The sequence below is a fragment of the Oncorhynchus mykiss genome, chromosome 10 (genome assembly GCF_013265735.2).
Source record: "Oncorhynchus mykiss isolate Arlee chromosome 10, USDA_OmykA_1.1, whole genome shotgun sequence".
In the NCBI taxonomy this organism is placed as follows: domain Eukaryota; kingdom Metazoa; phylum Chordata; class Actinopteri; order Salmoniformes; family Salmonidae; genus Oncorhynchus; species Oncorhynchus mykiss.
In genome coordinates, this window is record NC_048574.1 from 48965479 (window position 1) to 48982185 (window position 16707).

Here is a 16707-nt window from a genome sequence, read left to right on the forward strand (position 1 = left end):
GGGACCCCTGCAGCGGGCCCGAATGGACGGGAGATTCCGGCAGCACCGGACAGGCGGGAGATTCCGGCACCGGAGTGAAGGGCAATTCCGTCATCGCCGAGGTGAAGGGCGATTCCGGCAGCGCCGGAGTGAAGGGCGGCTCCTGACTGACGGGCGGCTCTGGCAGCTCCTGACTGACGGGCGGCTCTGGCAGCTCAGGACAGACGGGCGGCTCTGGCAGCTCAGGACAGACGGGCGGCTCTGGCAGCTCAGGACAGACGGGCGGCTCTGGCAGCTCAGGACAGACGGGCAGCTCAGGACAGACGGGCGGCTCTGGCAGCTCAGGACAGACGGGCGGCTCTGGCAGCTCAGGACAGACGGGCGGCTCTGGCAGCTCAGGACAGACTAGCGGCTCTGGCCTGCCGAGGCGCACTGTAGGCCTGGTGCGTGGTGCCGGCACTGGTGGCACCGGGCTGGGGACACGTACCTCAGTGCGAGTGCGGGGAGAAGGCACAGGATACACTGGGCCATGGAGGCACACTGGAGGTCTCGAGCGCAGAGCTGGCCCCACCCGTTCTGGCTGGATGCCAGCTTCCCCCCGGAAAATGCGGGACGCTGGCACCGAGCATACCGGCCTGTGAATACTCTGCCTTGGTACCGTGCGCATCACCCCATAGCACGGGGCCTGACCAGTCCCACGCTCGCCACAGTAAGCACAGGGAGTTGGCTCAGGTCTGCTTTCTGACTCTGCCACACTCCCCGTGTGTCTCCCCCCCAAAAATTGGGGGCTGCCTCTCGGGCTTCCTTGCCAGCCGTGTTCCCACATACCGCTGGTTCCTTTCTCCGGCTGCCTCTGCTCTCCTAGCTGCCTCCACCTGTTCCCATGGAAGGCGATCCCTTCCCGCCAGGATCTCCTCCCATGTGACTCCCTTGCCGTCCAGAACATCCTCCCATGTCCAGGAGTCCACCTTACCATGCTGCTTGGTCATTAGAACGGGTGGGAAGTTCTGTCACGGCTGGCTGAAAGACTGGACCAAGGTGCAGCAAGGTAAGCGTACATTTTCTTTATTCAAAAATTACGCCGACAAAACAAAGAACAAAAACCAAACCGTGAAGCTTTGGGCTATGTGCCCTGAACAAAGACAAAGTTAACTTCCCACAAAACAGATGAGGAAAAAGGGTACCTAAGTATGGTTCTCAATCAGAGACAACGATAGACAGCTGTCCCTGATTGAGAACCATACCAGGCCAAGACATAGAAATATAACATAGAAAAAATAACATAGATAACCCACCCCAACTCACGCCCTGACCAACCTAACACAAAGACATAAAAATAAACTAAGGTCAGAACATGACAAATTGGAGTCAGAAGGTATCCTTACACCAGTTAACTACAGTGAATGGGTTGCTCCAATTGTGTGTATACCGAAAACAGACAATACTGTAAGAATATGTGTAGATTTCAAGGGAACTATCAATCTGTGGCTGGAAGTAGAGCAGTATCCATTACCAAAAATGCATGACTTGTTCACGAAGCTGGAGTTGTCACAGGCATACCAGCAAGTACAACTAGAGGAGATCTCTAAGCACTATCTCACCGTTAATACGCATAAGGGGTTGGTTTAAGGTCAACGGCCTTCCTGATGGTATTGCCTGTGCCCCAGCTATTTTTCAGAAAATTATGGATCAGATCCTACAAGGGGATACACCACATGAAACAGAAAACTGAAGCTATTGAGAAGGCTCCCATTCCTACAAACACCTCTGAGCTCATGACCTTTTCCTTCGTTACCTAACTATTATGGCAAATTCATTCCAAATCTGTACCATAGTTAAGCCTATGACTGCTCTACTACAGAAAGACGTAAATTGGGAATGGTCACAGAAAAGCCAAAGTGCTTTGGAAGAAGCTAAGAGACATCTACTTACTTGCCAGGTGTTAGTTCACTACAAACCGGAGCTACCACTCATACTAGCCTGTGATGCTTCACCGGTAGGTGTAGGTGAAGTGATTTCTCACCTATTGCATTTGCCTCTAGGATGATAACTAAAAAAGAAAGGATCTATTCTCAGATAGAGAAGGAAGCACTGGTAATTGTGTTTGGAGTTATGACATTTCATGAGTATCTGTATGGTAGGAAATGTACATTGCTGACAGACCATCAGCCTCTTCTTAAGATTATTGGTCCTAAGACAGGTGTCCCAACACTTGCAGCCCACATATGAGATATAGTACAAACCATCAGAGCAGCATGGCAATGCAGATGCGTTGTCCAGACTCCCACTGAGTACACCAAATCCAGTGAATAGATGACTTGCCAGTCACTGCTACGGATATAGCAGTTGAAACTGAGAAAGATATGTTATTGAAAATGGTTAAGCAGTAGGTAATGTCAGGTTGGCCAAACCATGTTCCAGACAAAGTCTTTAAACCTTATGTCAAAAGAAAGTTTGAACTTACCATTGAGGGTGACTGTATTCTTTGGGGTTACAGGGTGGTGATTCCACACAGCCTGCAAAGCAGACTATTGGCAGAACTACATGAGAGTCATTGGGTTATAGTTATGATGAAATCATTAGCTAGAAGTCTCTCTGGTGGCATACACTTGATGAAAATATTGAAACCGATGTAAGTCTTTGTGACATGCAAACAGCAGCGTAGCATGCCTGCAAAAGTGCCAGTACCTGGAAATGGGCATCAAGTCAATGGGAGAGAATTCACTTAGACTTTGCAGAAGACCAAAGCAAATGTCTTTGGTTGTTATGGATGTTTATGCTAGATGGCCAGAAATTGTACAAATGCAGAGTACTACTTCAGCTAAAAATGATGAGGTACTCAGAACTCTGTTTGCTTCCTATGGTCTGCCCCAGGAAGTAGTCACAGATAATGGCCCACAATTAATTTCCTGTGAAATTAAAGCTTTCTTAAAATTGAATGGTTTCAAGCATACCATGTCACCTGCATATCATATATCATGTCATATGTAAATTACCAAATACTTATTTTCCACCATAATTTGCAAATAAATTCATAAAAAATCCTACAATGCGATTTTCTGGATTTTTTCCCCCTCATTTTGTCTGTCATAGTTGAAGTGTACCTATGATGAAAATTACAGGCCTCTTCCATCTTTTAAGTGGGAGAACTTGCACAATTGGTGGCTGACTAAATACTTTTTTTGCCCCACTGTACATGGTTAATGTTTAACTGTGTGAAAAGACATCTAAATAAGATGTTGAACATCAAGCCAAGGAGACAAGAAGAAAAACATTGTCAAATGTCAAATAAGAGAGAAAGGTTCTCAAATCTAGTTGAAGTTACATGGGAGGAGCTGTAGTGTTTGTGTCACGCCCTGACCTTAGTTTTCTATGTTTTATGTATTATTTTGGTCAGGTCAGGGTGTGACGAGGGTGGGTATGCTTGTTTGTCCTGTCTAGGTTTTCTTTGTATATCTAGGGGTGTTTGTTAGTCTAGGTTTATTATTGGTCTATGGTGGCCTGAATTGGTTCCCAATCAGAGACAGCTGTTTATCGTTGTCTCTGATTGGGGATCCTGTTTACGTTGCCATTTCCATTTTGTTTTTGGTTTATATAGCGTCATGGTCGTTTTGTTATTTTGTTAGTTTGTTTAGTGTTCTTTCTTTATTAAAATAAGTATGTATTCTTATCACCTTGGTCTCATCATTATGACGAACGTGACAGTTTGAGAGATAAGAAGCATGTTATTATGCACACCTGGTTAAAATGGTATGGGCATGTTCAGTGCATGAAATTGGAAATATGTATCTGATTGGATGCGCATAGTTTATCGATCAATAATGACAAACCTCCTGGCATTGACAACATAGATGGAAAGCTACTGAGGATGGTAGCTGAATCCTACAGCCACTCCTATCTGTCATATTTTTAATCTGAGCCTAGAGGAAAGTCTTTGTCCTCAGGCCTGGAGGGAAGCCAAAGTAATTCCGCTACCCAAGAGTGGTAAAGCGGCCTTTACTGGTTCTAACAGCAGATCTATAAGCTTGCTGAAAGAAATTGATAAGAAAATTGTGGGAGCTGTACTGTTAGAAGTCAGTGCAGACTTTGATATTATTGACTATTACCTGTTGTTGAAAAAACGTATGTGTTATGGCTTTTCAACCTCTGCCATATCGTGGATTCAGAGCTAATAGAACTCAAATTATCTTTAATGGAAGCTTCTCTAATGTCAAACATGTAAAGTGTGGTGTACAGCAGGGCAGCTCTCTAGGCCCTCTACTCTTTTCTATTTTTACCAACGACCTGCCACTGGCATTAAATAAAGCATGTGTATCTTGATGATTCAACCATAAAGCAATCAGCAACCACAGCTAATGAAGTCACTGGAAACCCTTAACAAAGAGTTGCAGTCTGTTTTGAATGGGTGGCCAGTAATAAACTGGTCCTGAACATCTCTAAAACTAAGAGCATTGTATTTGGTACAAATCATTCCTTAAGTTCTAGACCTCAGCTGAATCTGGTAATGAATGGTGTGGCTGTTGAACAAGTTGAGGAGACTAAATTACTTGGTTAACTTAGATTGTAAACTGTCATGGTCAAAACCTATGGATTCAATGGTTGTAAAGATAGAGAGACATCTGGCCGTAATAAAGAGATGCTACGCTTTTTTGACACCACACTCCAAAAAGCAAGTTTTGCAGTTTTGGTTAACAATGCTTTGTGGGAAGCAGTTGTTGATGTGTGCAGAGGGTCCCTGGTTCTAGCCCAGGTGGAGGCGAGGACAGGGACGGAAGCTATACTGTTACACCAGTCTCTCTTGGCTAAGAGTTGAGGAGAGACTGACTGCATCACTTCTTTTTATAAGAAACATTAATGTGTTGAAATTCCAAATTGTTTGTATAGTCAACTTACACACAGCTCTGAGACACACAATTATCCCACCAAACATGCCACCAGGGGTCTTTTCACAGTCCCCAAATCCAGAATATATTCAAGAAAGAGTACAGTATTATTTAGAGCCCTTATTGCATGGAACTTCCTTCCATCTCATATTGCTCAAATAAACAGCAAACCTGGTTTGAAAAAACAGATAAAGCAACACCTCACAGCACAATACCTCTCCCCTATTTGACCTAGATAGTTTGTGTGTGTGCATTGATATGTAGGCTACGTCTACCTTTAAAAAAATTGGCAGGCCTCATTGGTTGTTGGCCAAGGTATTTTAGTGTGCTTCCTTTGAATGGCTGCAGATGGACTCCGCTTGGAACCGGCTATGTTGTATCTGCTGTCATGTTGGAAATAAACTTCTTTGTGATTTTTTAATTTTTATTTTTTTTATTTCACCTTTATTTAACCAGGTAGGCTAGTTGAGAACAAGTTCTCATTTGCAACTGCGACCTGGCCAAGATAAAGCATAGCAGTATGAGCAGACAACACAGAGTTACACATGGAGTAAACAATTAACAAGTCAATAACACAGTAGAAAACAAAGGGGGAGTCTATATACAATGTGTGCAAAAGGCATGAGGTAGGCGAATAATTACAATTTTGCAGATTAACACTGGAGTGATAAATGATCAGATGGTCATGTTGCGGAATAGAAAGCCGACTCTTGATTTGATTTTCGATTGGAGATGTTTGATATGAGTCTGGAAGGAGAGTTTGCAGTCTAGCCAGACACCTAGGTACTTATAGATGTCCACATATTCTAGGTCGGAACCATCCAGGGTGGTGATGCTAGGCGGGCATGCGGGTGCAGGCAGCGATCGGTTGAAAAGCATGCATTTGGTTTTACTAGCGTTTAAGAGCAGTCAGAGGCCACGGAAGGAGTGTTGTATGGCATTGAAGCTTGTTTGGAGGTTAGATAGCACAGTGTCCAATGACGGGCCGAAAGTATATAGAATGGTGTCGTCTGCGTAGAGGTGGATCAGGGAATCGCCCGCAGCAAGAGCAACATCATTGATGTATACAGAGAAAAGAGTCGGCCCGAGAATTGAACCCTGTGGCACCCCCATAGAGACTGCCAGAGGACCGGACAGCATGCCCTCCGATTTGACACACTGAACTCTGTCTGCAAAGTAATTGGTGAACCAGGCAAGGCAGTCATCCGAAAAACCGAGGCTACTGAGTCTGCCGATAAGAATATGGTGATTGACAGAGTCGAAAGCCTTGGCAAGGTCGATGAAGACGGCTGCACAGTACTGTCTTTTATCGATGGCGGTTATGATATCGTTTAGTACCTTGAGTGTGGCTGAGGTGCACCCGTGACCGGCTCGGAAACCAGATTGCACAGCGGAGAAGGTACAGTGGGATTCGAGATGGTCAGTGACCTGTTTGTTGACTTGGCTTTCGAAGACCTTAGATAGGCAGGGCAGGATGGATATAGGTCTGTAACAGTTTGGGTCCAGGGTGTCTCCCCCTTTGAAGAGGGGGATGACTGCGGCAGCTTTCCAATCCTTGGGGATCTCAGACGATATGAAAGAAAGGTTGAACAGGCTGGTAATAGGGGTTGCGACAATGGTGGCGGATAGTTTTAGAAATAGAGGGTCCAGATTGTCAAGCCCAGCTGATTTGTACGGGTCCAGGTTTTGCAGCTCTTTCAGAACATCTGCTATCTGGATTTGGGTAAAGGAGAACCTGGAGAGGCTTGGGCGAGGAGCAGCGGGGGGGGCGGGGCTGTTGACCGAGGTTGAAGTAGCCAGGCGGAAGGCATGGCCAGCCGTTGAGAAATGCTTATTGAAGTTTTCGATAATCATGGATTTATCGGTGGTGACCGTGTTACCTAGCCTCAGTGCAGTGGGCAGCTGGGAGGAGGTGCTCTTGTTCTCCATTGACTTCACAGTGTCCCAGAACTTTTTGGAGTTGGAGCTACAGGATGCAAACTTCTGCCTGAAGAAGCTGGCCTTAGCTTTCCTGACTGACTGCGTGTATTGGTTCCGGACTTCCCTGAACAGTTGCATATCACGGGGACTATTCGATGCTATTGCAGTCCGCCACAGGATGTTTTTGTGCTGGTCGAGGGCAGTCAGGTCTGAGGTGAACCAAGGGCTGTATCTGTTCTTAGTTCTGCATTTTTTGAACGGAGCATGCTTATCTAAAATGGTGAGAAAGTTACTTTTAAAGAATGACCAGGCATCCTCAACTGACGGGATGAGGTCAATGTCCTTCCAGGATACCCGGGCCAGGTCGATTAGAAAGGTCTGCTCACAGAAGTGTTTTAGGGAGCGTTTGACAGTGATGAGGGGTGGTCGTTTGACTGCGGCTCTGTAGCGGATACAGGCAATGAGGCAGTGATCGCTGAGATCCTGGTTGAAGACAGCGGAGGTGTATTTGGAGGGCCAGTTGGTCAGGATGACGTCTATGAGGGTGCCCTTGTTTACAGAGTTAGGGTTGTACCTGGTGGGTTCCTTGATGATTTGTGTGAGATTGAGGGCATCTAGCTTAGATTGTAGGACTGCCGGGGTGTTAAGCATATCCCAGTTTAGGTCACCTAACAGAACAAACTCTGAAGCTAGATGGGGGGCGATCAATTCACAAATGGTGTCCAGGGCACAGCTGGGAGCTGAGGGAGGTCGGTAGCAGGCGGCAACAGTGAGAGACTTATTTCTGGAGAGAGTAATTTTCAAGATTAGTAGTTCGAACTGTTTGGGTATGGACCTGGAAAGTATGACATTACTTTGCAGGCTATCTCTGCAGTAGACTGCAACTCCTCCCCCTTTGGCAGTTCTATCTTGACGGAAGATGTTATAGTTGGGTATGGAAATCTCTGAATTTTTGGTGGCCTTCCTGAGCCAGGATTCAGACACAGCAAGGACATCAGGGTTAGCAGAGTGTGCTAGAGCAGTGAGTAAAACAAACTTAGGGAGGAGGCTTCTGATGTTGACATGCATGAAACCAAGGCTTTTTCGATCACAGAAGTCAACAAATGAGGGTGCCTGGGGACATGCAGGGCCTGGGTTTACCTCCACATCACCCGCGGAACAGAGAAGGAGTAGTATGAGTGTGCGGCTAAAGGCTATCAAAACTGGTCGCCTAGAGCGTTGGGGACAGATAATAAGAGGAGCAGGTTTCTGGGCATGGTAGAATATATTCAGGGCATAATGCGCAGACAGGGGTATGGTGGGGTGCGGGTACAGCGGAGGTAAGCCCAGGCACTGGGTGATGATGAGAGAGGTTGTATCTCTGGACATGCTGGTTGTAATGGGTGAGGTCACCGCATGTGTGGGAGGTGGGACAAAGGAGTTATCAGGGGTATGAAGAGTGGAGCTAGGGGCTCCATTGTGAACTAAAACAATGATAACTAACCTGAACAACAGTATACAAGGCATGTTAATGCCTTGTTAATGTTAATGCTTTATATTGTCAGGTTTCTCTTTACTACAACTAGAAAGAACCCACTTCCTTTAATCAGGGATGCAGCACAGAGAGCAAGAGAGAGAACACTCAAATCAAACAGGTACACCAACTACGTCAAAATGACTACTGTAGAATATGACATGTACTGTGGGTGACAAGGATTAATTAGAGGTCTCAGGTGGCTGGGTAGCACTCAGCATAGCTGTTGGACTTGCCAAAGAACTGGCAGGCATTGTCACCTTCTTCATCTTTGGGATTGGGTTGGCAGATCACATCCAACTTAAAGGTGCATACACCGCCACCCACTGTACTAAGGTGTGAGGCCAGTCACGGCCTACCTACATTAAATTATCTTCATTAGTCCTGTTCCTAAAAGGAAAAACTTGCACCACTAACCAACCCTACACCTAAACTCAGAAAAAAAATAATGTCCCTTTTTCAGGACCATGTCTTTCAAAGATAATTTGTAAAAATCCAAATAACTTCACAGATCTTCATTGTAAAGGGTTTAAACACTGTTTCTCATGCTTGTTCAATGAACCATAACTAATTAATAAACATGCACCTGTGGAATGGATGTTAAGACACTAACAGCTTACAGATGGTAGGCAATTAATGTCACAGTTATGAAAACTTAGGACACTAAAGAATTCTTTCTACTGACTCTGAAAAACACAAAAAGAAAGATGCCCAGGGTCCCTGCTCATCTGCGTGAACGTGCCTTAGGCATGCTGCAAGGAAGCATGAGGACTGCAGATATGGCCAGGGCAATACATTGCAATGTCTGTACTGTGAGATGCCTAAGACAGCGCTACAGGGAGACAGGACGGACAGCTGATGGTCCTTGCAGTGGCAGACCACGTGTAACAACACCTGCACAGGATTGGTACATCCGAACATCACACCTGCGGGACAGGTACAGGATGGCAACAACAACTGCCTGAGTTACACCAGGAACGCACAACCCCTCCATCAGTGCTCAGACTGTCTGCAATAGGTTGAGAGAGGCTGGACCGAGGGCTTGTAGGCCTGTTGTAAGGCAGGTCCTCACCAGACATCACAGGCAACAACGTCGCCTATGGGCACAAACCCACCGTCGCTGGACCAGACAGGACTGGCAAAAAGTACTCTTCACTGATGAGTTGTGGTTTTGTCTCACCAGGGGTGATGGTCGGATTCGCATTTATCGTTGAAGGAATGAGCGTTACACCGAGGCCTGTACTCTGGAGCGGGATCGATTTGGAGGTGGGAGGTCCGTCATGGTCTGGGGCAGTGTGTCACAGCGTCAACGGACTGAGCTTGTTGACATTGCAGGCAATCTCAACGCTGTGTGTAACAGGGAAGACATCCTCCTCCGTCATTTGGTACCCTTCCTGCAGGCTCATCCAGACATGACCCTCCAGCATGTCAATGCCACCAGCCATACTGCTTGTTCTGGGACCTGTTGGATCGGAGGGTGAGGGCTAGGGCCATTCCCTCCAGAAATGTCTGGGAACTTGCAGATGCCTTGCTGGAAGAGTGGGGTAACATCTCACAGCAAGAACTGGCAAATCTGGTGCAGTCCATGAGGAGGAGATGCACTGCAGTACTTAATGCAGCTGGTGACCACACCAGATACTGACTTAATTTTGACCCCCCCTTTGTTCATGGACACATTATTCCATTCCTGTTAGTCACATTCATACAAATATTTACACGTTAAGTTTTCTGAAAATAAATGCAGTTGACAGTGAAAGGACATTTATTTTTTGCTGAGTTTATATACCACTATTTCATAAAAATAAAAATCACCACCCTATTAACTCTTCTTCAGCAAAATCTCATACACCCAGGTACTTCTCTGCAGCTGCCACCTACACTCATTAAACGCACTACCCCATTCCACTACTTTGACCCTATATGTTCCTGCACCATGTTCCTGCACCAGCAGCTGCCACCACTCTCTGTGATTTGCCTTCCATTTCTGCAGTACAGTTTATAACCATTGCTATGAACGCTAAGAAGCCAACCTTACAGAAGCATAAACAATTAGTTGCCCTATCCCTCTGTGCTGGCACAAATCTACTACTCACTGGGATCCTCACAGGATCACTCACCCTTGACCCATCTTCCTCCACATTCTTCACTGAATCAGTATAGGACACCCTCTTTCTACAGTGGTCTGACTCTGGCCACTTCAACTGGCCACTCTCGCACTGGACACTTCCGATCCCCAGCAACATGAGCACCCCTACAGTTGACACACACAAAATTCTCTGTCCCATGCACACTTCCCACATCTTAGAGTCTGCCTCCTGCTACAACATGACCATAAACGTTGCTCTATCAAAATAACTGATCTATCCCAACATGTTTTTGTCTGGTACAGACGCTGACTCAAAAGGACTGACAATGACTCCTCTGTTTCACCACGCTCCCCACCTGGTCTGCTTCGCATCAAATGGTGGGTGTCAAAAACCCCAGGAATTTTCAACTTGAATTGCTCCACCTCCATACTTAACGCTACCCCAGAAATCCCTGCTTTCAATGGTAACCTTTTCCTATGACCAAAGCAAGAAATACAGGTCGCCTGCTCCCTCTGGTCAGAAGAAACACAAACATATCACAAAGTCCACTACAGGTTAGAGAAAGTGTTTTACCATAGTACCAGTAATAAAACTATTGTGGATAGATTGTTATATAAAGACATTCTCACAAAGAGGCGAATGCAGTTTCAGGTTTGGCTTTGCTTCAAATACTATCCGCTGGAGCCAAAATTACCCCTGTGAGTCTGTAACAATAATTACACATTGGCAGGGCTGCTGAGGTAGTGAGGCTGCTCTGGGGGCCAGATCATACCATGCTGTAGCCTATTCATAGACCCTAGATAACTAACTATCTTCTGTCTGGGGGAGTTTTGTTAAGAGCCCAGAGGCTCGGTCTGAACATTAACACGCAACGCTTGCGGTAGTTTTGTAAACACAAGTACCTTATCTTTCATATCAGCGATAAATTATTTTCTAAAATCAGAAGGATAAATTACTAGAACATTTATAAGGTTAGGGGATTCCCACATGGCCATATTTCCATGTGACAATAGCATGTTGTAGTTAATTAGCTTGTTAATTGTTTACACATGTTGACTGCAGTGGCTGGCCAAAAATAACTTGTTTGAAAGTTGGATCCTCTTATCCTTTGAGGCTTTAAAAGTGTTCTTAAACTATGATTTTCAGCATTCAAAGCAACTGTTTTGAGCCAGGAAATGTCAATCCAAATATAGGCAGTGAACATTGAATGAGTAATTCAACGCTTATACACAACGTGATTCAGGAACATTAGCTAATAATGCTAGTAGTAGGTCAGATGGTTAGCCATCTAACCAGTGTAAAATTTGGTAAAAATATTACTTAAGTAATTTGGGGGGATATCTGTACTTTACTATTTGTATTTTTGAAAACTTTTACTTTACTACATTCCTAAAGAAAAGTATGTACTATTTACTCCATACATTTTCCTTGACACCCAAAAGTACTCATTCAATTTTGAATGCCTAGCAAATATCGTTTTTCAATGCTTTGCTTAATATAAGTCATTTGAAATTATTTATACTTTTAATACATAAGTATATTTGAGCAATCACATGTACTTTTGATACTTAAGTATATTTTAAATTAAATATGTGGGTGACCTACTCCTTTACTTGAATCATTTTCTATTACTGTGTCTGTACTTCTTCCACCACTGTAACGTTAGTTAATTAACTAGCTATAAGCAAACGCCAAAACTAGCTAATGTATAACCCCAGATAGAACAATGAGAACATACAGTGCCTTGCGAAAGTATTCGGCCCCCTTGAACTTTGCGACCTTTTGCCACATTTCAGGCTTCAAACAAAGATATAAAACTGTATTTTTTTGTGAAGAATCAACAACAAGTGGGACACAATCATGAAGTGGAACGACATTTATTGGATATTTCAAACTTTTTTAACAAATCATAAACTGAAAAATTGGGCGTGCAAAATTATTCAGCCCCCTTAAGTTAATACTTTGTAGCGCCGCCTTTTTCTGCGATTACAGCTGTAAGTCGCTTGGGGTATGTCTCTATCAGTTTTGCACATCGAGAGACTGACATTTTTTCCCATTCCTCCTTGCAAAACAGCTCGAGCTCAGTGAGGTTGGATGGAGAGCATTTGTGAACAGCAGTTTTCAGTTCTTTCCACAGATTCTCGATTGGATTCAGGTCTGGACTTTGACTTGGCCATTCTAACACCTGGATATGTTTATTTTTGAACCATTCCATTGTAGACTTTGCTTTATGTTTTGGATCATTGTCTTGTTGGAAGACAAATCTCCGTCCCAGTCTCAGGTCTTTTGCAGACTCCATCAGGTTTTCTTCCAGAATGGTCCTGTATTTGGCTCCATCCATCTTCCCATCAATTTTAACCATCTTCCCTGTCCCTGCTGAAGAAAAGCAGGCCCAAACCATGATGCTGCCACAACCATGTTTGACAGTGGGGATGGTGTGTTCAGAGTGATGAGCTGTGTTGCTTTTACGCCAAACATAACGTTTTGCATTGTTGGCAAAAAGTTCAATTTTGGTTTCATCTGACCAGAGCACCTTCTTCCACATGTTTGGTGTGTCTCCCAGGTGGCTTGTGGCAAACTTTAACTGACACTTTTTATGGATATCTTTAAGAAATGGCTTTCTTCTTGCCACTCTTCCATAAAGGCCAGATTTGTGCAATATACGACTGATTGTTGTCCTATGGACAGAGTCTCCCACCTCAGCTGTAGATCTCTGCAGTTCATCCAGAGTGATCATGGGCCTCTTGGCTGCATCTCTGATCAGTCTTCTCCTTGTATGAGCTGAAAGTTTAGAGGGACGGCCAGGTCTTGGTAGATTTGCAGTGGTCTGATACTCCTTCCATTTCAATATTATTGCTTGCACAGTGCTCCTTGGGATGTTTAAAGCTTGGGAAATATTTTTGTATCCAAATCCGGCTTTAAACTTCTTCACAACAGTATATCGGACCTGCCTGGTGTGTTCCTTGTTCTTCATGATGCTCTCTGCGCTTTTAACGGACCTCTGAGACTATCACAGTGCAGGTGCATTTATACGGAGACTTGATTACACACTGGTGGATTGTATTTATCATCATTAGTCATTTAGGTCAACATTGGATCATTCAGAGATCCTCACTGAACTTCTGGAGAGAGTTTGCTGCACTGAAAGTAAAGGGGCTGAATAATTTTGCACGCCCAATTTTTCAGTTTTTAATTTGTTAAAAAAGTTTGAAATATACAATAAATGTCGTTCCACTTCATGATTGTGTCCCACTTGTTGTTGATTCTTCACAAAAAAATACAGTTTTATATCTTTATGTTTGAAGCCTGAAATGTGGCAAAATGTCGCAAAGTTAAAGGGGGCCGAATACTTTCGCAAGGCACTGTATTTGGTATAACGTTAGCGCAAACAAATCCAAAATAAATGTAATTTAGCTTCTCTCTCGTTCTCGTTTGGGCATTTTGAAATAAATTGATCACACTCTCAAGTAACATATCGAGTTTGTGATCAACTGTTACATAAGAGTTAGCGTGAAGTTAAATATATAATGGCGGCTAGATTAATTTTGATATAAATGACTGCTCGATTTGTGGCACTCTTCATCGATTGGTGTTCTTCTCGGCCCGAATTTTACGTTCATCTTGAACGTGGAAAGTGATTGGTTCAAATTACAACACTTCTTTTAAATGATTTGTTGTTGAGAGATGGGCGTGTTCAGGAATATTTACCCAAAGCAGAAAAAAACATCATGGCCGCTGCCGTAGTACGAGGCATTGGCTCTAACCTTGCTAAAAACCTTCGAGAGATTCGTCTACATTTGTGCCAGACATCGCCTGCGAGTCAAGGAGCAAGGTAATTTCTCAAACGTGACGGCAGTTATATGTTCACGGAATCGAATCCAATATTAGAATAATCACCATAGCTATGTTAGGTACTTCGCTAGCGGTCACCGCGTTACTCATAACTAGCACAAGCTACTGCACTGCCAGACGGGTGTTAACGTTACATGTGAACATAGTAGGTTAGGAAACAATTGCAATCAGCTCAACTGAAATCATTTGCAGACCACTCACCTATCTAGCTAGTTACAGCTCTACAACATCCTTTATAATATTTATTTATGAGGCCGCTTTATCAGTCAGCTGCATTGCGCTTTCCCGTTACCAGTGAGACAATTGTCTCCCTTGTTTAATAGATGGTTATTTCACTACTATGGAATAGTAACTAGTATTATGAAATGGTGAAATAACTATTTCACTGTTCTCCATGTTCTTCAGGGATTTTGTGGAGCAGCACTATGTGGAACTGAAGAAGGCAAACCCCACATTCCCCATCCTCATCAGGGAGTGCTCAGGTGTTCAGCCTAAGCTTTGGGCAAGATATGGTGAGAGCATTGTTTCAGTAGCTAGGTGATTAACATGTTTCACTGTATGCCAATTCAACTGCAATGTTTATGGCCATGTATTCATTTGGTTCTTTCAAATGTACCTGTTTTGCAGCTTTTGGAAAAGAGAGCAGTGTGGCCCTTGACAATATGAATGCTGACCAAGTGGCTAAAGCGCTGGAGACAGTTGTGAAATCAAAAGCATGACCAATCCAGCTGCCCCGAAGACAGTGATTTGTAAATTACATATGTATCACATCTCTATTGCTGTTTTAATAAATCTGAGTACTAACTTGTGACCATCTGCTGCGTTGATGTGTTCATTGTTTGTGTGTTCATGTGAATTTCATTCCATTCATAGGAATGTGAAGCTTGTAGGAGTGCTGCAGTTGATAAGTAAATGAGTTGATGTGCACCCAATACTGTCAAACTCAGAAGGTTAAAGAAGCTTGTTCTATACCCAATGGTCTCCGAGACAATGCGACCAGGCTATCCGCATTGCAGTGCAAGGTTCATACACAAGTGTCTGGCAACAATGTAGTTTTATATTCATGCTATAGATAAACACTTCAGTAATTAGCTTTTAAGTAAAGAAACCAGATTAAAATAACCATGTTCATCATTATCAATAAACGATCAGAAATGACAAATGGGAGAGGAGTTCATTGTTTTCACAAGAATGTGACTGAAATATTTTAATCCCTTTCCTTCCACAGAAAGTTCTGTGGCAGTGTTCATAGCTTAAAGACCAGAAAATAAAACTCGCAACATGCTAGATAATATCAGTACTACACTGATAATGTTCTCTAGATAGCCACGCTAAACCAAGCATATATTAATACCTAAAGCATTTTAGAATTGGGTAACTTTGCAAACCCCATCTTCAGTGTATATGCCAACTTTCAGGCAGTGCAAATGTGTTAATTACTGTACCCAGTTCAATCAATACTTCGAATAGGAGCGGTATGACTATTTTCCCTTTCCATGTCAACACATGCCTGGTTTAGCAGGGTTACTACATGTATAAAATATATGGTTCAAATCTGTTGGATGTATCACAGATGTTCCCTAAAACAAAGTGGGGGGGATCCTGGACCGAGTTTGGGGAAACCCTGCCCTAAAATGCATGTTTAGAACCATAAGTATACACATGTAGAGGACAGAACTCATTGGACTTGAATGCCCAAACGCTGACTTCATGAAAAGTAGAGAACTGCATACGAAGATGGCTTGTACTAGTGAATATACTCTCTTTACCTTTAAAGTTCTAATGCAGCTGTTTTGTTTTTCTCTTATCAAATCATTTCTGGTTTAAATTAAGTACCTTACTGTGATTGTTTTAAAATAAAATGGTTAAAAAGAGACAAAAGTAGCTTCTTAGCAAAGAGTAATTTCTCAAGCAAGAATTTTGCTTGGACTTTTTGCCTGCACTGGATTTGAATTATGTGTGGTGGAGCTTTCAGCACCCTGTGGCAGCAGTAATGTTAGCATCACCCAAGTGGGTGATACACAGAGTTATCGGAGAGGAGTAGATAGCTAGTTAGCTAACCATCAAGCTACTTAGCCCGGAGCAAGGACATTGGAGACAGGATAGTGAGGTGAGCTGCTGAGGCTGCGGACCTGACTGTGTCACTGACTCTGACCGGCTCCCTCCTCCGTGACCATCCATGCCTGAAGTTCCTCCACCTATAATGCCATCGTAACTGCTTCAATTCGTCATTCATTCTTCCAGTCCCTAGCTTCCCTACTGTGTTACAATGTTATTGTTTTGTTATGTGCTTTGGGATACGCAATTCAGATTTTAGCTGCCATGTATTACAAAATAAAACTAAACAAAGAACAACTAATCACAGAACACATTTTCTAATCTGATGTCATACCTGGCTTCTGGCTCTGTTAAATAATAGATATGGCCTAAATCAGCCCAACCAAAAAACAGACTCTTCCTGTTCAAACTTTGG

At 43.7% G+C, this 16707-nt stretch overlaps 1 protein-coding gene across 1 annotated transcript; it reads left to right on the plus strand.

Moving 5' to 3' along the window:
• Positions 1 to 14053: 14053 nt before the first annotated feature.
• Positions 14054 to 15050, plus strand: LOC110534174 (NADH dehydrogenase [ubiquinone] 1 alpha subcomplex subunit 2). Its single transcript, XM_021618887.2, has 3 exons — positions 14054 to 14214; positions 14640 to 14746; positions 14862 to 15050. The coding sequence occupies exons 1-3, from the start codon at positions 14111 to 14113 to the stop codon at positions 14951 to 14953; spliced, it is 303 nt and encodes a 100-aa protein (XP_021474562.1). The 5' UTR covers positions 14054 to 14110; the 3' UTR covers positions 14954 to 15050.
• The last annotated feature ends 1657 nt before the right edge of the window (positions 15051 to 16707 follow it).